Genomic DNA, 21515 nt, shown 5'->3' on the forward strand with positions numbered 1-21515 from the left:
GGACTTCCTACTGACCGTATGGTTTTTAAATATATTTGACCCATTTTATGAGAAACTAACAAATAGAGATTTGGTATATACAATTTACAAGCTAGCTTTGGTATCCCTCAATATAGCAGCCTGCTTCACTTGTGGTTTTCTACCAGCCTCATACCAGATTAAACCGATTTGAAGTAAATGAAGGTGTGCTCATTCATAGTCATGAGTCTGATTATTCCTTCACTCATTAGCTGCTGGACACCTGGTATGGGGATGAAAAAAAAAAGGATGACAGTGATGCAGAGCTACAGTACTGTAACTGTTTGTAAATCATCATTACTTGGCAAAGGAATTCAATACAGTATTTTAAGCCACAGTGAAGTTAACAGATGGTGGAGACCCAATGCTGTTTCTCATCGCACTACAATGGATTTAGAGGCAGTACTGGTATGTATCTGGTCTTACGCACACTAAACATGTGATTCATTACGGTTTTCCTATCTGCACCATAGTATTGAAATTCCCTTCTATTTTAAAATATTGGGTCCTATTCACGGATGTTTCTTTTTATTATCTGTTGTATGGTTTGATGTAATTTTGTAGTCATTACTCTTTTTTTAGACAGTTGCTTGCCAACATGAACACCTGACTTTATATAATTAATTGAAACTGAATGTTGTAATAATAATAATAATAATAATAATAATAATAATAATAACAATAATAATAATAATAATTATAATAATAATAATAATAATAATAATAATCTTTATATAACTAACGATTAAAGCTTTGTGGCAGCTGTTTTTATATTTTATTATTGTGTGATTGTAGTGTTTGGTTGTGTTACTGTGGCCCTATTCTGAGTAGTACACCTCTATGGCCATGTGTTTGATATGCTTCATCCCAAAGGGTCTCTCTTGTATAAATATTGTACACTGTAAATACTGTAGATCAATTATAGTACGCAAGTAGGGCTACATTTAAATGCATTCTGAGGCAGATAAAATACCCTGTAAAATGTATTATGTATTTTTTTTTTAAATAAAAAGGAAATATGTGCCTGAGGGCTATCACATTAAAATGAATGCTATGTGTTGCTGGAATTAGTTTTATGTACTATTTTCATTGAATGCTGTAGCATCGTTTATCATGTAATTATATAGCAATTCAGCCCAGCTTTATGAATACTAAACAGCTTTCACTTAAAGCATGACAATTAGAGCTTGCTTGATTAGGATTGACCAATAATGGGGAGTGTCACCATACACACAACAAACACATACATAAACATTCAATTTTTAAATGCGAAAGCTTTGAGATAATGATTTATCAAGTGACACATTTTCCATGAGCAGTATCATTTACAATTACAAAGAAAGGGGATTACAAAAGAATGAAGAATTGTATAACTGAACTCAAATAATGTATTACTGTTTTGTTGTATTTTGCTTTACTGAATAATTTACTGAGTACTGCTGCCTTAAACTCACGTTAAACTTTTACAAATTGAAAGATTAGATTGTTTTGTGTGGGAATCACCTGTTTTGAATATTTATTAGGATACTTCAAATAATCTTACCCATTGGGCATGCACTTCCAATCAACTGTCCATTCATATGTTAACACCGTTCATTTGCATACTTTGCTTATTATGGGATGTAGCTAGAAGATTAGGTGAAATCTACGATGGCACAACAAAAGGTGGAATGTCACTGTAGGACATGATTTTAAAAGATGTTATTCCATTACCGAGTACACATGTAAAAATGTGTAAATCATTAACAAAGTATTATGGCAAGTTAATCTAATATTACTTTAACATTGTTCACTGTGACATTTAACGTGGTTCATTCAGTTTCAAAATGCAAGGCTTTGATCTTTAAAGGTCTGTAAATCTTTCATAGTGTTTGCATGTACATTATTTTGAGCAGGTCAGATTACCAAGCAGAGTTAATCTGTGCCCTGTCCTCTTTTGAAAAGCAGTTTGTATGAGGCTAACATAATTGTATAACACAACAATCTTTGTATTTAAAAACAAGTCTAAGTAAATCCATTTGAACCCAGAAACTGGGCATCATTTCAAAAATAAGACATCCCCTGCATATCCCACAAAGCATTTACCTATATCATTCCACAGTAACAATTGTTTTATCGGTTATATTGGATATCTAATTTTATTTATTTGAATGGACAATTCTTAAAGCTAATGTTGTGATTTTTATTTTTTTATTTTTTATTAAGTGTTAATCTTGAAGGTGTTTCTCGTACCCTGAAGTTTTTAAACAGTTTTAATATTTAAAAAAATGCTTATGTGTGCCCATCTTCAACTGTAGATACTTTTAACTAGAATGCCTGCAACCTTTTATACTTCTTGTAGAGATCAAGGATTCAACTGAAACAGCATTGGTGTCTTTGAAAATTATAGAACCCTTCAAGACAAGTGGCTGCAACACCCACAGAAATAGTTCAGAAATGTAGTTAATGATTGATATTAAGTGTTAGCTTGACATTGCAACGTCTAGTAATTCAGTAGCACTCAGTAGTCCACGATAGAGCAGATCACATGCTTGTGTTCCATGTGAATGCAACAAATATGTACCGGGATATTGTGAAGGTTTATTTTCATTGCCTTATCAATTGGAAATACTTGTGAGAAAAATATTGGTTATTGTGTTTTTGCCAGCACAGTGCTTTCTTTATTTTGAAATGGAATAAAGACTGCAATTGCTCAAACTTAGTCATAGTAATGCCCTTTCCTTTCGTCTGTCATTTGATTGCAATAAGGGCTGACATTTCTGGTTGTCTGACTCAGTAGGCTGATCTATTCAATACTCAGATCCAAACCAGGGTTGACACATTTAGAGGCATGCATCCATTCTTTGCACGCTGAATACATTCATTAACATTTTTTTTAACCCCAAAAAATCAATGGTATATATCAAGAGTTTATGATAAAAAAAAATAAAAAAAACTTGAAGAAAACTTAATACAAAAACTGTGAAAATAATCTGAGACTCCTGATCTTTGTCATGGGTCAAAAGGCTTATGGGTTTAATTTAAAAACTACTCAGCTGTAGTAGGATGCTAATTAAATTGAATTTTGTCATTTATTTTTATATGAAATACTGAGATGTTGAGCAAAGTTGATTTTGTTAAATAATGGTCAGTGACATGCAAATTCATACACAGAATCATCATTTGGCTATTTGCCATACTGTAAAAAAAAACAGAATTAATCTGCTTTTCTTTAACTTTAAAGTTTGGTGCTCTGCATGTATCATCTGATGGGAGGATATAGTTTACAAACAGCCAAACAAATACTATTCATAAAATGGACTTCAATTATACCTGAAAAACTAGAAAATGTTGGTACCATTGTTAGTCATTCAGATTAGACTAAATTAGTACCTTGACTGCATGCAAACAGCACTATTGCATAAGGCTGACATGTATTAGTATTGTTGTTTTATAATAAAGTGTAATTGATTGGAATGTTTTGCTTGAACAGTGTTAAGTGTGTAGCGTTTATTATATCCCTATATTCAAATGTAAATAGTTACTTTATATAGGAGTTATGTAACAGACTTCTTTGTTTCAGCTGTGTAGAAGCTGATATATAGACCTCAGCCTTTTTTTAAAAACTTCGAGTCCTGGTTTTTTTTTGGTTTGCTTCATTTGTTTGTTTTCTCAAGTTAGCATTTTTTTGATGCACTGATCCTAAGTTACATGTGAAGATTTGTTTATCTTAATTGTATATGGATTTTCATTACTTACCTATGGTGTTGATGTGCTTTTCTATTGTAAACATATTTTAGTTTAGGTTACAAACTACGCCTGTTTCTGTTTGGTTGTGTGTCATCGTCCTTCCAAGTTCGTTTCCATTCTAAGTGACCTTGGTGTTCAATGTGGTGTTCGATGTGGCGTGCTCATTATGGTTACAAAACCAATTAGTCTGGTGATGGGAAGTCCATGTGAAAATTGCTATGGGCTAATTCACTGGGCTGAATTAAAGCCAGCCAAATGAATGAAGTGTCTTGTTTGCCAAGCGACAGTATTTACACAGCTTCAAATTTCTATTGTTAAAAAACAGCATTAATTGAACGTGTTTTGATAAGTGGTAGCATCTCTGAAAGGACACTTTCCACTGTAGTGCAATGTTATCTGCACTGCTTATCATTTCCTGAGAGGATTAAATAACTTTAATCTTAAACCTTTACATACATTTAGTAAGAAGGAGCATTAGTCATGCAATGTGCCTCTATATAAAATAATAGAAAGTGGGTGGACAGTCTTTGTGACCTAGCATTGTAATTACTACAAAACCATTCATATAATGATCATAATTCATATTGTAAATTGGCTAACATATGTGCTTGAGTATTGTTTAAAAATGGGCTATTCAAAAACCTGAATGAATATACTGTATGTTGTCAGTATAGAGATTCATAAGACCAGGTTTAACCTCGAAACAGGCACTGGGTTGGTTTAAAGCCAACATTTCTGAAGCGCAGTTTATATATGATATTAATCCTGATAAAGAGGATCAGTAGTCATAGTAATCTTTTGAGTAAATTAAAAGACTAATTATTCTGCAATATGTAGATTTCACTAAACAAAGGGATCCCCTAAACTGCCTCAGAATTATTTGATCCACTCTTTTCAAGTATTTCAGTTCTGTCTATTAATCTCTACAATAAAAAGGTCAATGCTTAGCAGTCTTACCATAGAACAAACCATTGTGTTCCGATTGATCTGGGTTTTTAAAATTCACTCCTCCCTAATCTTTTTTGTTCAGATGTGTTTGTCTTTCTGTATGTATGTATGTATGTATGTATGTACAGTATATACTGTATCACACACTTGTAAAACACATCTCCCTTTATTCTATAAGGAAAGATCCACAGAGGCTCATTTAATAACTACAATAGATCCATCTGGCAATTCTAACTGTGACTGGTGAAGCAAAAGAAGCAAATTCATTTTTCATTTGATCAATTAAAATTCAGCAAGCAACCGGACCACTTATGTGCATTTAACATTTAATCCTGTGTGCCAGTAATGCAATCATTAAATTGAAGCAAAATCTTTAAGTAAGCAATCGCCTTTTGAGAGAGTGCATGTTACAGGTCAGTCAAGTTTAATGATGAATATTTGTTTGTGTTGATAGATATTACCATTTTTACATTGAACTGTTGTCTACAATTCAGTTTTGCAATTGCAGTTTTGGCATATAGGGCAGTAAAATATTTAAGACACGAAGTTTGACAAATTAATCTGCTAAATGTTTTTTTAAAAAGGAGTTTCACGTTGAGACAGCATAAACTAGAACAATATGTATGCCCTTTTATGTCACCAGTATGCAAATCATTACAGCTGTGTTGAATGACAGTAACGGGAATACATTAGAAACATATTCAATGTAGGTTATGTCTTTTTTATGTATTCATTTATCCTTATGAAATGAAGTACATTTCCCGCAGATGAAATGATTATTGACTGGTGTTGCTGCTGATGCAATCTCAGTGGACCTCATCTATCACTGGTGGGCTGGTAGTCTAATAAAAAAAGTGTTTTATTTGTAAAGGAGAACATTTATTTTTCTTAGATTGTACCAACTTTTCTCAGGTATCCAGTCCAAACAATAAATCATATCACAGTTGCAATCCAATAACGGCATGATCATGTTATAATACAAATGTTATGAAAACCCTTAATATTAGTCTGACCCTGTGTGTATTATGAAACTGTTGTAGACAATTTGAACCAAGTTTCCAAAAGTAATATAGTTGATTTTGCTTGAACTCTCCCCACATCGAAGAATTGCTCTAAAATATTGCTTTTACTGTAGCTTCTTGAAAAGCCTTTAAAACTTTCCTAGAAATTAGGCTACATGTTCCTTGGACTTTAGATACCAGCCAAGAATACAATGACTAGGAAATTATTTATGTCCCTAACTTGCAGAGGTTCAGTATGAACCTCTACTGATCTTAATTTGAGAGAGCCATCATGCGGTGCACCAATCACAATTCAGGGAGCTTACACTTGCATACATTAGGCAGCATCCATCACAAGCACACACCTATAGCCAATCATAATTAGTAGAGATGGGAATTTTAAAAGTTTAAGCATATCAACTCTAAAGAAGTGGTAAAACGTTTAATAATATTCTAGACGTATAACCGGTCATGTGACAAATGCATTTATTCTAGTAGTTTATCATCATTAGTCTGTCGCATAGGAAACTGCTCTAGTGCCACAGTAAGGGCGGATAATATAAAAAAGAAGGAGTTTGGCAATTGCCTCCAAGTAGCTTTTCCAGTTGTGCAACAGAAAGATTGACACGAGGGCGGGTTTTATTCTCGGTCGATCTGGCGCTTCATTGGTGCACTGTGTGTGTTTCTGCCTGTAGTAGGTGTGGTATGGTATCAATTCCACCGTGGGGTTAAATAACGTAAATTAGTTCTTTTAGAAATAAACTTTTAGAAAAAGATAATGAAGAAATTAAGTGAAGTAAGTAAAGCATGAATGTTGACATTTTAATAGTCTTATATGTTGATTGGATTGCTGCTTTTGAAAACAAAAGCCTGAGGTAAAAAAAAAAATTTTAAAAAATGTAACAGGTGATAGCAAAGCTGTCTTTGAAACAAAGACCTATTATCTACAAACCATTGTGAGTATTAACATTAAGCAAACATTTGTCTAGCAATGTCCCTAAAGCATGCAAGTCATATTAATACAAAAGTAATAAACATATTTGGATTGCAATTGCCACATTTGTTGGTATTTCTACCTGTGTTATTTTTTTTACTTCCCTATTTTGGGGGAGACAATAGGGATGGATCTATACTTATTATTATTATTATTATTTATTTAGCAGACGCCTTTATCCAAGGCAACTTACAGAGACTAGGGTGTGTGAACTATGCATCAGCTGCAGAGTCACTTACAATTACATCTCACCCGAAAGACGGAGCACAAGGAGGTTAAGTGACTTGCTCAGGGTCACACAATGAGTCAGTGGCTAAGGTGGGATTTGAACTGGGGACCTTGTGGTTACAAGCCCGTTTCTTTAACCACTGGACCACACAACCTCCAGATTTTATATATATACTATCTCCCTCAGAATAAATTAATCTTTCAACCCCAAAGCTGTGAATTAATGGCTTGTGAAAACAGATCCAGTCATTGAGATGAAAGTAATTGGCATCATCCTACTGAGGAGTTGGATAACAGTTTGCTTTATTGCATTGCAGCTGAATAATGTGACTTGAATTGTGCTTCTCTAAATTGCATGTGGTAAATGTGGTAAGAATCTATCATCATATATTTTTAAGGAACAAGCAATTCATATTTTATTATTGAGCATATGGTTATGGCACTGCATAGTGAAAAATGCAACCAATCCAGGGCTCTGAAAGAACCAATTTCTCAATTTGTAGGTGTAGACAACTGTAGTGCTGTTTTCTGAACAGAGTGGAGTTAGAATGTAAATGTGCTTTTCTTCTGTTTGTATTCTTGTAATTTAATTGTAACTTTATTCCAGAGAAATTATAGCATGTTTGAGTAAACCAACACTGTCTAACATCTTAAGAGGCATTTTAGCTAAACTTGTGTTTCCTCTCTAGTTTACAAGTCATTGAGCAAGTATTTTCTGTAAAACACAATGACAGGCACATAGGAGTCAGAGTACATTTAGCAAGTATAGTTTAAGAACCACTTTTTTTCCTGTACAAACCTCTTCTATTACTGAAGATAAAGAGGGAACATAGAACAGCTGGGTTAGTAAACTGTGGCTGTTGTATTTATTTTTAATTTAATAATATGTTATTAGCACCAGATTTTATATATACAGTATAATGCTTTAAACAACTGTCAGACTATACGACTTTGGAACAGCCATTTCTGGTACTTAATGATTTATCATAGCGATTTACAGAAAGTTCAGTACTTGTAAATAATGCAAGTAAAGCAAGCCCACTTACCTGGGGGAAGCCGGAAACAAAATACACTATGTCATTAGGGAAAGTGCTGCTGTAGGCTTGAAATGTTAACTCTTTGAGGACTAGATTGAGTTTAAAAACAAGCTTAGTTGCCACAGTATTTGGACACTACAGTACTAAATATGCACTAATACTTATTGGATGGTAATATGATATATAAGGCTTGCTTCCACTTCCATTTTTATGTATGTAGTTTTTTGGTGACTGTAATATACATATTTGAATCTCTGACAGGCATTTCATATGTAAAGGATTTACAAAATAAAATTATCCACAATACACAGCTGTGTACATATTAAAGCTTCATAATGACACAGTTCATTTAATAACTGCATTAAATGAGCTCAGTGAATCTGCATTTCCTTCCTGATTTTCTGAAATCTCTTTTCTACCACTGTATGCAAATAGTCTGTACTGTTACATGCACCGCAAACTTGCATGGAGCAAATGCTGTCTCTGAAGAACATCCTTAAAATGGTAGTATATGATAGTTAACTGTGACGTTTCGTCTGAGACTACATTTAGCAGTTTGGTACAATACAGAAATTACATTTGCGATGTCGGTTTTGTGAAGGGATCAATCACTGTGCCATCATGCACAAAACCACATTAGCACATTTGTTTAGAGCTTCAGTGAGTAGATTAAATTGCACTCAGCTTCCAGTTCTGTCAATAATTAGTGTATGGCCAAACATCACAGACACATTGGAATCTGCAGTAAATGCATTTCAAATGCTTATAACCCTGGGAAAGAGCAGTCTGACACTTATTTAAAGCTAAACTGTACCTCCAGGCTGAAGGACGCAGTGGTGAGTGGTATACATTTTATTAACAGAATAGTGAATTATTAGTTGAAGCCAAGTATGCTGCATAAAAGTATTGCTTTTTGTCGTAATGCAAAGATGTTGAATGTTGATGTTGAACTGAAATCTGACTATATACTTGCATTTATTTAAAACAAATGTCAGCTTTATTGAAGCATATAAATGGGCAAGGAGAGGTAAAACAATATTTAAAGAATCCATTGACTCATTATACCTGTACTATACCTGTAGCACATACTGGATTATTAAGGCAAAATAAAATAGGATCTTATTTGCTAAAAACAACATTATGATCTGCTTAGCCAGTTCAAAGGCTGCACAAAGTAAATTCTATCACCCATTCTTTTTTATTGTGTTACTGTTTTAATTGTATAGTTAATAAAACTGAAGGGTGATTTAATCATACAGCAACAGGGTAAATAGCACTGTACAATATTTTCCATGTTCAATATGTGCTGAAAATATGTATGAGGCAAACTATTTCCCAGCTTATAATATCTGTTTAAATAAAGGTTTTGTTTGAAACATTTCTAATGCTAATTTAGTTTGTTAGTGGTATCTGAGATCTCATAACATCCCCATCTCAACACATACTGTAGGGAGTGTATTGCAGAGACCATTCCAAAATAAAGTACAAATCTTTAGTGATGTTGACGGTAAACACCACAGCATGTGTGTTTATTACTGTTGAATACATCACTGAAACTCCAAGATATTCTTTGGTACTGTAAATCCAATTGAAATAATGCCAGGTTGTTGGGCTGAAGAAACCAATGTAGTACTGTTCTGCCAGAGGCTCATACAGTACCTTTGCTCCCCCCCCCCCCCCCCTGTACAGAACCATTATCATTATGGTGCCAACCACTGAAGACTTTGAAAATTTCATGGAGATGTGTGTTTCTTTTTTGTTTGATGTTATTTCCTACATATTTCTAGAGGCCTCTTTTCCCTGTCTCCCAGCCCTGCCTGCAGTATTAATAATAGACTGCTCTTTTCTCCCTTCAGCTGGCGGATCTACTGGATGTGCTGAATCCTAAAGGTATAGTCCTGATTCAGGAGAGAAGAGGGACTTTCTCAGTGGGAGGCCACTAACGGTACTAAAAGATGCTGAGGAAGAGATGTTTAACCCCTGGTGGAGCTCCATTGATTCTTCTTGTGTGTCATTTAATTACAGCCTTGGATGTACCACTTGATCGTAAGTAACACATTAAAATTAATAAACAAAAAAAAGGTTGTAAACACAAATAGTGTGTGATTTATAAAACAACATAAATAATGTATTACAGGAATTATTATTTTAATTTTGGAGAACAAGAAGCAATAATTACTCTTGATGGAAGGTTGATGTTTTTAGATATTCTTTTGGTATGAGATCTGGGCGACCTTACTTATACTGTACTCTGTAATGTTCTATAATACATTTTTGAACACAATAAAATGCATTTCTAAGTGGTTCAGATGCAGTTACTATTCAGACTTATTTTAAGGGTAATTTTCCAAATATAATTTTTAAAGAAAGGAAGTGTCAGTAAGAACAAATATGAGGGTGTGAAATGGAGTTGAAATTTTGATATTTTAATAATCCACATTAAACTTTATCAATAAAGAGTAGCTGCAGAAGGATTCAAACTCTTAAGTATTGAGGTCAGTGCAAAGTATAGAAAACTCACAGTAGAAACACTCTCTTCTAACTGTGTTTTTTTATATTTATTTAGCCTGTGTTGCTTTACAGCGGGACTATAGACTAGCTGAAAGACCCTGATTTAAAATCCAAATAATATTACTGTTTGGGTGCTTCATTATGCAGCATCAGCCTAGGGATATACTGGCCTTCTTTGATCCTGTTGTATGTATGATGAGGACATTTTTACATATATATATATATATATATATATATATATATATATATATATATATATATATATATATACAGACGTGCTCAAATTTGTTGGTATCCCTCCACAAAAAACGAAGAATGCACAATTTTCTCTGAAATAACTTGAAACTGACAAAAGTAATTGGCATCCACCATTGTTTATTCCATATTTAATAGAAATCAGACTTTGCTTTTGATTTTTTATTCAACATAATATTGTAAATAATAAAACAAATGAAAATGGCATGGACAAAAATGATGGGACCGCTAACCTAATATTTTGTTGCACAACCTTTAGAGGCAATCACTGCAATCAAACGTTTTCTGTAGCTCTCAATGAGACTTCTGCACCTGTTAACAGGTAGTTTAGCCCACTCTTCCAGAGCAAACTGCTCCAGCTGTCTCAGGTTTGATGGGTGCCTTCTCCAGACTGCAAGTTTCAGCTCTTTCCATAGATGTTCGATAGGATTCAGATCAGGACTCATAGAAGGCCACTTCAGAACAGTCCAATGTTTTGTTCTTATCCATTCTTGGGTGCTTTTAGCTGTGTGTTTTGGGTCATTATCCTGTTGGAGGACCCATGACCTGCGACTGAGACAGAGCTTTCTGACACTGGGCAGTATGTTTCGCTCCAGAATGCCTTGATAGTCTTGAGATTTCATTGTGCCCTGCACAGATTCAAGGCACCCTGTGTCAGGCGCAGCAAATTAGCCCCAAAACATTACCGAGCCTCCTCCATGTTTCACTGTAGGTATGGTGTTCTTTTCTTTGAAAGCTTCATTTTTTCGTCTGTGAACATAGAGCTGATGTGACTTGCCAGAAAGCTCCAGTTTTGACTCCTCTGTCCAAAGGACATTCTCCCAGAAGGATTGTGGCTTGTCAATATGCATTTTAGCAAATTCCAGTCTGGCTTTTTTATGTTTTTCTTTCAAAAGTGGAGTCCTCCTGGGTCTTCTTCCATGGAGCCCACTTTCGCTCAAAAAGCGACGGATGGTGCGATCAGAAACTGACGTACCTTCACCTTGGAGTTCAGCTTGTATCTCTTTGGCAGTTATCCTTGGTTCTTTTTCTACCATTCGCACTATCCTTCTGTTCAATCAGGGGTCGATTTTTCCTCTTGCGGCCGCGCCCAGGGAGGCTGGCTACAGTTCCATGGACCTTAAACTTCTTAATAATATTTGCAACTGTTGTCACAGGAACATCAAGCTGCTTGGAGATGGTCTTGTAGCCTTTACCTTTACCATGCTTGTCTATTATTTTCTTTCTGATCTCCTCAGACAACTCTCTCCTTTGCTTTCTCTGGTCCATGTTCAGTGTGGTGCACACAATGATACCAAACAGCACAGTGACTACTTTTCTCCATTTAAATAGACTGAATGACTGATTACAAGATTGGAGACATGTGTGATACTAATTAAAGAAACTAATTAGTTTGAAATATCACTATAATCCAATTATTTATTATCTTTTCTAAGGGGTACCAACAAATGTGTCCAGGCCATTTTAGAATATCTTTGTAGAATAAGCAATAATTCATCTCTTTTCACAGCTTCTTTGCTTTATTCTATGACATACCAAAGGCATGCAAGTATACATGATAAAATAGCTTTTAATTTCATCACTTTTCAGGAGGAATGAAGCATTATTTCAATGAGCTGTAAGAGTACCAACAAATTTGAGCACGTCTGTGTGTATATATATATATATATATATATATATATATATATATATATATATATATATATATATATGAATGATAATATTGACATGCTTTTCAAGTTCCAGGTCTAGTTTTACATTTCCAGTGGTCTAGCTTTATGCCTTCTGTTTGTCCAATTAACCCACATTAGTCAATGCCCCTGCAATGTAGAAATTTGCAGTATATTTTAATTGTATAAAAAAGCAAGACATGGGGGCTAGACTGAGCTAAATAAATTTAAAGGCAGCAATATGCAACAGAGCACCATGAATCGCTGCCTCTAGAAACACAGTAGGACTGGTTCTGTTTTAACTCTTAAAGGACTATTTGGTCCCAGCACTGAATACATGTTTCATAAGGAATATAACACACGCTTTAGTAATGACAGGTACAGTACAGACTTATCTTGTTAGTCACTGCTGTATAACTAAAACTATCAAAATGGAATGAGGTTTTCCCCCTCATTTCAGGGATTACCACTAATCTAATTTCATGTCTTAGCCAATATCATTTTAAGTACCTTCTGAGAGTTACTGTCATTGTTTACTAGAGTAACATTGAGCAACAAAGGTACCATGTGGTTAAGCCCTAAGTTTACTCTTCCATGTGGCCTTTCTTTTGATCTCGAGATTTAGCAGCATCTCATGCACATTTCATTAAATGCCTAACAGTATATTTCGATCTCTGTGCACATTAAACGTAATGAGTAACCCCAGTTTTAAGGAAATATTTACCATATGCTTATAAATTTTATTGCTTCCTCTAAACTAACATCTGGTTTTCTTTAATCTTTGTCTACCAATTGTTTTGCTGATTCCTGGGGGGAAGTTCTGGAAGGATGTAAGTTGCTGTTGTGCAGTGCAGCGATGTGCATGTAAAGGCTTGTGCAACTTCACTTGTTGTTTGCTGTTTCTATGCACTTTTTGAAGTAATGTGGAGTTGTGTGGAATTTGCATGCATCACAATGTGTGTGGTTTCTTTTACTGTGGCTTTGCTTATTGAATACCCATGTATTAGATTTTAATTTGACATTGTAAGCAAGATATGAATTCCTAACAATGCTATGGATTCTGTCTGACATTCCCACTTATGAATTAAAAGATAAATAAATACATTACTAAATAGCGCAATTGGAAAGCTTTGTTTCAGCTTAGTAAAGAAAGCAAGAATCTGGAACCTGGGGTAAAAATGACTGCATCTGGTGCCGCCAATGCAAAGCAAGACTTTATAGATTTTCTTAAAGCTCTGGTCAGTGGCCATTTTTTGCAAGGCTTAATAGTAAGCAAAATACTGTAACTCAGTTGCCCTCATTGCCATTGAACCCACAGCTTTAATCGGGTAAAAGACTGAAATATGTTAGCTAGGACCATTAGTAGCAAAATAATAAATGACAAGCATTCAAAGGTAGACAAGCATACAAATGCTACATTTACATGTTCTTGGAGTGTAATTGATGTATTGTTAAATTATTACAATTATATTTAGCCTTCAAAATGTAGCCTACACATGGCATGATGTATTGGTGAATATAATTAGGGACTTGATGCTTTAAAGCAATACAATTTCTATTGGCTTAGCACACGCTCTTATATAATGTTGTGTTGATTATGAGAGAACATATACATGTGTGCTCTGTGCTGACTCGGTATTGCTGTCAATGATAGATTTCCCATGCTTATTTGTAAGTCAACAATTGTGGTGGCATGTCGGCAGTTGCCTCATACATATTCACAAGTCTAATACTGTTGTCTTTCATACAGTGCAACAACCACCCACCCTTACTCACCAGTCTCCAAAGGACTACATAGTAGACCCTAGAGAGAATATTGTTATACAGTGTGAAGCGAAAGGGAAGCCTACCCCTAAGTAAGTATCATGGATATGGCACGAGATATTGTTTGTTTTTGCTCTTGTGCAATGTTTGGATTTTTTTTTTTTTTTTTCAAAACAAGAAATAAGCCACAAGACAAAAAGATATATATATACACACACACACACACACACACACACACACACACACACACACAACTTGCCATTGGATTACTTTCTAATTATGGTGTTGCTTAAGGTGGCTTTTACAAGGTACCCAAAAACAATGATTACTGTGTGCAGTTATTTAATGCTGACCTACCTAATTTTATTTTTGAATTGGGTATAAACAAAATTAAGCATTGCAAAGTGTATTGCAGAGTATTGACCATACTAATACAGTGAGAATAATGATATTTTTTGTGTTTAATTGACATTATAATTTCTTCTTTTTTCATGCACAGCTTTTCCTGGACAAGAAATGGAACACATTTTGATATAGAGAAGGATGCAAGAGTAACAATGAAGCCCAATTCAGGAACGCTGCTCATTGACATTACTGGTGGTAAAGTCGAGGCATATGAAGGGGTGTATCAGTGCACTGCAAGGAATGAACACGGAACAGCGATTTCTAACAATATAGTCATACGACAGTCCAGTAAGTCAGCACTATTTTATAGAGTTTACAATGCAAGTCTAAGCCTGCCAACTATAACTTTTTTCGTTTTTGTCTGTTTTTGTGAAACACCTTTACATTTTTGGCATTATAATTTTGTGTATATGTTTTCTGTTGACCTGGTTGGTTCATCTGTAATTCTTTTCTTTTCTCTTTTAAAAAAGATATATTTTTAATCATCAAATTCATCTATCTAGAAGGTAAATGTACCACCTACCTGGGAAATCTGCATGAAATCTGTATACTTTTTCCTATCTTAATGTTTTCACTCCCTTGTTCCACCCACCATTTCAAGACTTTGTGATACAAAATGTGATTTGAAAATCTTTCATTCCCTGTGGTTTACCTGGTTTGTTTTGTTCCCTGTTAAATACATAAGTTCTGTTAGGTTCTTTCAATATATCATTCAGCGTAGCACTTACAGGACTTAAAGGAGCATGAACCAAGATTTGGCAGGTGGTTCTTATTAGAGCTAACAGTATTATAAAGATATTTGTGGTTCTTTGTGTTTTATACTTCAATATGGAATATGCATGTTGTTTAAAGGCAGTAAAGACAAATATGTTGTTAAGTTCCTGGTATCAAGTCACTTCCTGTGATGTACCTTGGTTTCACACCAATGGTATAGCTGCATTCCAGGTATATGGCCTTCAAAACAAGAAGTGACTAGATAACAGGCACAAGTACAAAAATCAACCGACCTTCAACACAAGAAAAGGAAGACCCATGATATTGCTGCTAATAAGATGTGACTAAAACCTCACTTTGCACTGCTTTAAAAAATAAACACTGAATTACATTTGTTTTTAAATACACAGTGCCTTGTTTATTTATCTTCACAATCGCTAGGGACAAAGACTGAGGAAAAGGTTGTCAAAGGCATTCCAAATATTAGAGTGAATACAGAATATGTCTGGAATTTTAAGCAGGTTATTGTATGAATGAACACAGAGGACAGATACATTTTGTTTCTGTTTCATAGGGTCCCCCTTGTGGTCTAAAGAAAGAGTTGATCCCATTTTAATCCAAGAGGGAAATTCACTGATACTTGAGTGTAGACCCCCAGTGGGTCTCCCTCCACCCATCATATTCTGGATGGATAATTGTAAGTATGGTTATTGAATGTTCTAATAATGTCCAGACGGAACTCATAAACCTCCCCCTCAGCATCTATGTTCTTCTGGATGTCTGCTAATTGTGTTTTGTCAGACATAACCATGAAATATGATTGTAGACGCAGTTGTTTTTGTTGATGTTTCAATAACAAGTTTATTATTCATGTTTTAAAAAATATCAGTTATAAGCATTTTTTCACTAATGCACCCTAATTACAAGACTGAAGGTAGGATAAGAGCTACTTGATTTCCAGTAATGGGTAGACTCACAGTGTATTTCACTTAGCCAGGTGGTTGAATCTACTGTTAAAGGGCACTTAGGAATAAAAGCAATATTAGTTATTTATGCTGACAGAAATAGTATCCAGATGTTAACCTATAGGCTACATGTGTATGGTTTCTATAAAACTGTTCTCAGTTTACACAGTTTTCCTGTTTAGATTTTCAGAGACTGACACAAAGTGAGAGAGTTTCCCAAGGCTTGAATGGAGACCTCTATTTCTCTAACGTAAGAACAGAAGACACTCGAAATGACTATATTTGTTACGCCAGATTTAACCACACTCAAACTATACAACAGAAACAACCCATTTCAGTGAAGGTTTTGTCCAGTAAGTACCATTTCCAACTACTTTTATCTCCAGAAATAAGCCCTATGACAAAACATGTTATGTTAGAAAAAAAAAGACTTCATGTTTTTAATTGACCAGCTTTTAAGCACTTTTGCTTAAAGTCTTCAGTTAAATGTCTTTTACAATGTTATATTTGTATGTATTATTAACCATGCCTGTGAAGGAGTGGAACCTGATGTAGCCTTTCCCTTCTCCAGATACCTTATGTAGGAGCAGTTTATTAGGTGGGGGTTCTTTTTAATATTTTGGATTTTCCTTTAGTCAACATTTTGAAGTTAGAAGCACTTGTGACCCCGAACATTCCTGATCTCTGAAGCCAACCTGATTTCTGCCCCACTGCTTTGCATGCTTATGATTTTTTGTTGTATTACAGTGGATGCAATCAATGAGACTATTGCAGCTTTTTTGAATGACACTGAATTTTATAGTGGTGAGTTCTGGCGAACCCTAGTGATAACCCAGTAGCCTAACAACAGTAGAACTAGATAACTAACCTCAACCCTACTTCCACTTTAACACCCCTGTTCCATTATAAATGAATATGCAATCCTAATATTGTCATCTATCCCCCCCCAGAAATATGGTTAATTATCATTGAACATGGAAGGAAAGACCCTACTGAGATAAATGATCTCCCTTCTCATTTTCTTTTTCAGTTTAAAGTGACATTTATAGAACAATTCCTGTTCTATAAATGTCACTACTGAACAATTCCTGTTGTATGAAAAACTGTGCCTGTTTATAGTACAACTGTGTATCTTATGGGAATACAGTAACTTACGGCAACTTGGATCTGAGTAGGACATTTCAAAACTGCTAGAAGCACCTTACTGGAAATTTCGCAGTAGGAACTTGCAGAGGTCGCTTCTCACATCTTTCATTAAGAGTGAGCATGGAATAAAGCACATATCGGCTTGTCAGAAATAGAGGACCTGTAAATGATAGCAAAAGCCTGATGAAATATATTGACTTTTCTGATGCTTTCATTAAATGTTTTAGATAGCCCAGCAGGGGAGAGACGCCCAACATTTATGATTCCAAAAGGACAAACAAGTAATAAACTGGTATTGAGAGGACACATGCTCAAGCTGGAATGCATTGCAGAAGGGCTGTAAGTGATCACAGTACAAGTTCGAATTTTCAGTTTAACACAGTTTACATTGTAACTGTGTATTACTGTAATGTCAAGTCTGTCATTTTGATATTTAAATGTGTGTGTGTGTGTCTGATAGCCAGTTATATAGCTTGTTTTGTTATATGCTGTTTGCTGCTTAGTAGTAATATTCAGTTACTGTGTAAAAAAAGAAGTTAAATTAATTTTCTCTTTTCTAAAGGCCAACACCAGAAATTCACTGGAGGAAAGAAAGTGGAGAACTACCAAACAAGAGGACTTTTCATGAAAACTTTCAGAAGACACTGAAAATTATTGATGTCACAGAGGCAGATGCTGGTCTCTATCGCTGTATTGCACAGAACAGTTTAGGCTCTGTACACCACATTATAAACGTTACAGTAATGGGTAAGCTATGCATTTTTTAATGCATGATTTAGTTTACATTCCCCACAAAATATATAACTTCTTAAAACTAATTACGTTTAGTAAAAAAAAAAAAGTAAATTGTACTTTCAGAAATAAAATTAGGATACGGAAAAGTGTAGAGTACAAATCCCAGGGCTTATAGGACTGAGCTACAAAGACCTTAATCTATTTAGCCTGGAATAAAGAAGAATGAGGGTACATCATTGTCTTTAAAATTTTAAAAGTTAACCCAAACCAACAGTAAGTGTAGTACAGAAATCAGGACCAGAGGACACAGTTGGAAATGAAGTGGCGGTAGACTTAAGACAGAGGGAAGGAAACACTTTTTCACACAGAGAGTAGTGAGGGTGTGGGATGGGTTACTTGGTCATGTTGTTGAGGCAGAATCACTTGGACCCTTTAACTCCCAACTTGACAAAGTTTTGAGATCAGTCAGCTACTAAGAACCGGACGAGCTTAGATGGGCCGAATGGCCTCCTCTCATTTGTAAAGTCTTATGTTATTATGTTCCTATGTATTGTTATAAAATGAAGTGCTTAACCACATGATAAACACTATTGTACCCCGATAGATGCAGTGGTATTCCATATATTTTGTAGTTTAAGGAAGATTATTTACCACTGCTTTGTCATATGGTACATTATATTCCTTTTAAATGATGACGATTATGGTTATTAAAATAGGCAAACTATAGCAGGAGGATGCAGCTAAGGCTGGCGCAATTGTCTCCAACAGCTGTAGTCAGACAGGAAGGCTTTTAGGACATCTCTTACTTTAACAATCCAAGGATTTTGCCAGATAATATTAGTGTAATGTGGGTTCATAATAGGAACTAACCCATGATGGATCTTAACAGTGCATTAAAGTATTTCTAGCCCAGTCTGAAAGGAAAGCACTGGCAATGTAATTGATCATACATAGATAACCTTTAATCGCAAGCTGCAGTAATACAGATAGAAATGTTGAATGAGTTGGTGCAAAATCCCCAATGATTCTTGTGGATTTACAGCTTCTTGTGATTTGTGAGTTCATCCAGTCAAGACCAATTCTGCGTGCACTCTGCGAGGTTAATAATGCTGGGAGCAACAGTACTATCTTTGAACAGATTTACCATCTAAAAATGAACCAACAATGCATTATATTGGAAACAAATTATCTTGAGACTTTTAGATCACCCTAGCGTTGTGTGGTTTGGATAAAGAACGCTTCTTATCTTGTTTACTAGTTCTTGCTTGCAGCCCTTTACTGTGAACAAAAGGATGTCTTCCAGGTTCCCTCGCCTCTGTAGTTTTCTCTTTGTATATTTTAAAATGGGCATAAATAAAGGGGCCAGCACTGATTGTCAGTTATGTGTGATGGACAAGTATTCCTGGGAATATTCTAACCATCTTTAATATTGAACAATATAACAATAGTAAAATAAATAAAGGATACATAATGAACGTCCATGGAGTACTGTAGTTATTCCAAAAACAAGTTATTTATGACTGTCCTCATGAGACAAAAAACCCCACAAACACTGGCATGTATAAGCCTAAATCTGAATATCAAGCTTCACATTTGCTTAGCAATGCAGCATCACTTGGAACAGTGAGTCATCCTATTGTTGTTTTTAAATGAATTAAATATAGATTCCAAAATGAGATACGGTTTAAAAAATATATATTGTTGTGCTGAAAAAGGAAAAAAAAGTCAATGAAGTATATTTCAACACATGCTGTATAATTACTGTGTTTTTTTGTATTTGATTTTATTATTATAGCTAGTCCATATTGGATAACTGAACCCAAGAATCTTGTATTAGCCCCTAAAGAGACTGGCATTCTTATCTGTCGAGCCAATGGAAGTCCTGATCCTTCCATCACTTGGTTAATGAATGGTATTCCTATTGAAAGTAAGTTGAATCTATGTTAGAGAAATAAAGATTAATCAAGCTAATTCTGCAATGTTGTAACTGTACCTTGCTTTACCTTGTTTTAGATTCTCCTAAGGATCTCAGCAGGAAAGTAGAGGGTGACTCAATAATATTCTCTGATGTACAAACAGGATCCAGTGCTGTTTATCAGTGCAATGTCTCCAATGAATTTGGATATTTGCTGGCAAATGCATTTCTTAATGTACTTGGTAAGTTTATTAAACTTCTGTAATATACTAATCTGTAAATTCAGTTATTTAATTGATACCGTAGCTTTTTTTGTGGGAATTGCATTTCTTTTTAACATCTGTTGTATGGCATATTATCAAGCGAACGTAAAAGAGACAATTGTTCAAATAAAGCTTTTCATTTCTAAATCAAATTCAGCCATCTCTGGCACATTTGATCCAATCTGTAACATTGTCTAGGCATAGTTTTATGTTTTTGATAATCTCCCAGTTTATATTTAATCAGAAACCAATAATAAACATTTGGGGGAAAGTACAGAGACAGCTGTGAATGTTTTATACCCTTAGAGTAATGATATTTACGTTTTCTGTGTATGATCATTGGCGAGCGCACATTGGTGTGATATGCCTTTCAATTTAAATTACAAATTCTAACTTTTTTATTTGTATATATCTCAGCCGAACCACCAAGAATCCTGACTCCAACTAACCAGATGTATCAGGTCATTATGAACAACCGTGCTTTACTAGACTGTGCATCCTTTGGCTCTCCGATACCTAAAATTAATTGGTAAGATGCTTTTTGAAACTGCATTTTAGATTTCAAAGAACAGAATTACGTTAGAATAACAACTCCCAAGGCTAGCCACTCATTGTTTTACCCCTTACTGTGATACTAGTTAGAAGGGTCCAATGAGCAATGCTTTAAAGAAGCATTCATGTTCATGGGTCTTTCAATTTGTCGTACCCTGAGATTTCTTTCATCATGTTTGACATTTGATTATGTTTTTGAGCATATTCCTAGGTTGCTCTGTCTTGTCCTCTGAACGTATTGGCCCTTTTGCTTTTTTTATATATATTGAAAAATAAATACAGATACTCTTCTACTTTTACTAAAGAATCAACCGATCAACAAAGACTGGGGGAATAACCCAAACATTTTGTTGATAAGTAAACACAGATTTTTCCAATGCAAGGTTCAAAGATGATCAAACAAGTATTCTGGATGGAGACCCATACGTTATACATGATAATGGCACACTGGAAATCCATGTGGCACAGAAAGACAATAACGGGAAATATACCTGTATAGCAATGAATGACTTGGGAAAAGCAGAGAACCGTGTCCAACTGGAAGTCAAAGGTAAGTCATTCCAAATTGTTATTATAGATTTTAAGTACAGTAAATGTTCAACCCCATTATAGATAAAGGACTTTTAATCTGTGAGGGGTCTGAATCAATTATTTTGAAATTCTGG

General features: G+C 34.9%; 1 protein-coding gene across 27 annotated transcripts in view; it reads left to right on the forward strand.

Moving 5' to 3' along the window:
- LOC117415093 (neuronal cell adhesion molecule-like) overlaps positions 1-21515 on the forward strand; it is an 88609-nt gene that overhangs the window by 44643 nt on the left and 22451 nt on the right. For 13 of the 27 annotated variants that reach the window (XM_059027466.1, XM_059027463.1, XM_059027467.1 and 10 more), the window contains 13 exons: positions 9812-10001; positions 14142-14247; positions 14655-14848; positions 15031-15066; positions 15849-15971; positions 16422-16592; positions 16987-17043; positions 17613-17724; positions 17948-18132; positions 19916-20047; positions 20134-20277; positions 20716-20827; positions 21234-21400. In XM_059027466.1, the coding sequence (XP_058883449.1) occupies positions 9911-10001; positions 14142-14247; positions 14655-14848; positions 15031-15066; positions 15849-15971; positions 16422-16592; positions 16987-17043; positions 17613-17724; positions 17948-18132; positions 19916-20047; positions 20134-20277; positions 20716-20827; positions 21234-21400 (1630 nt within the window). In that variant the 5' untranslated portion in view covers positions 9812-9910. Of the gene's footprint in view, positions 1-8687; positions 8792-9811; positions 10002-14141; positions 14248-14654; positions 14849-15030; positions 15067-15848; positions 15972-16421; positions 16593-16986; positions 17044-17612; positions 17725-17947; positions 18133-19915; positions 20048-20133; positions 20278-20715; positions 20828-21233; positions 21401-21515 lie in introns of those variants that run through there. The other 14 variants (XM_034025040.3, XM_034025057.3, XM_034025043.3 and 11 more) reach the window with 4 other exon arrangements.

This window comes from Acipenser ruthenus, chromosome 7 (assembly GCF_902713425.1).
Source record: "Acipenser ruthenus chromosome 7, fAciRut3.2 maternal haplotype, whole genome shotgun sequence".
NCBI lineage: Eukaryota > Metazoa > Chordata > Actinopteri > Acipenseriformes > Acipenseridae > Acipenser > Acipenser ruthenus.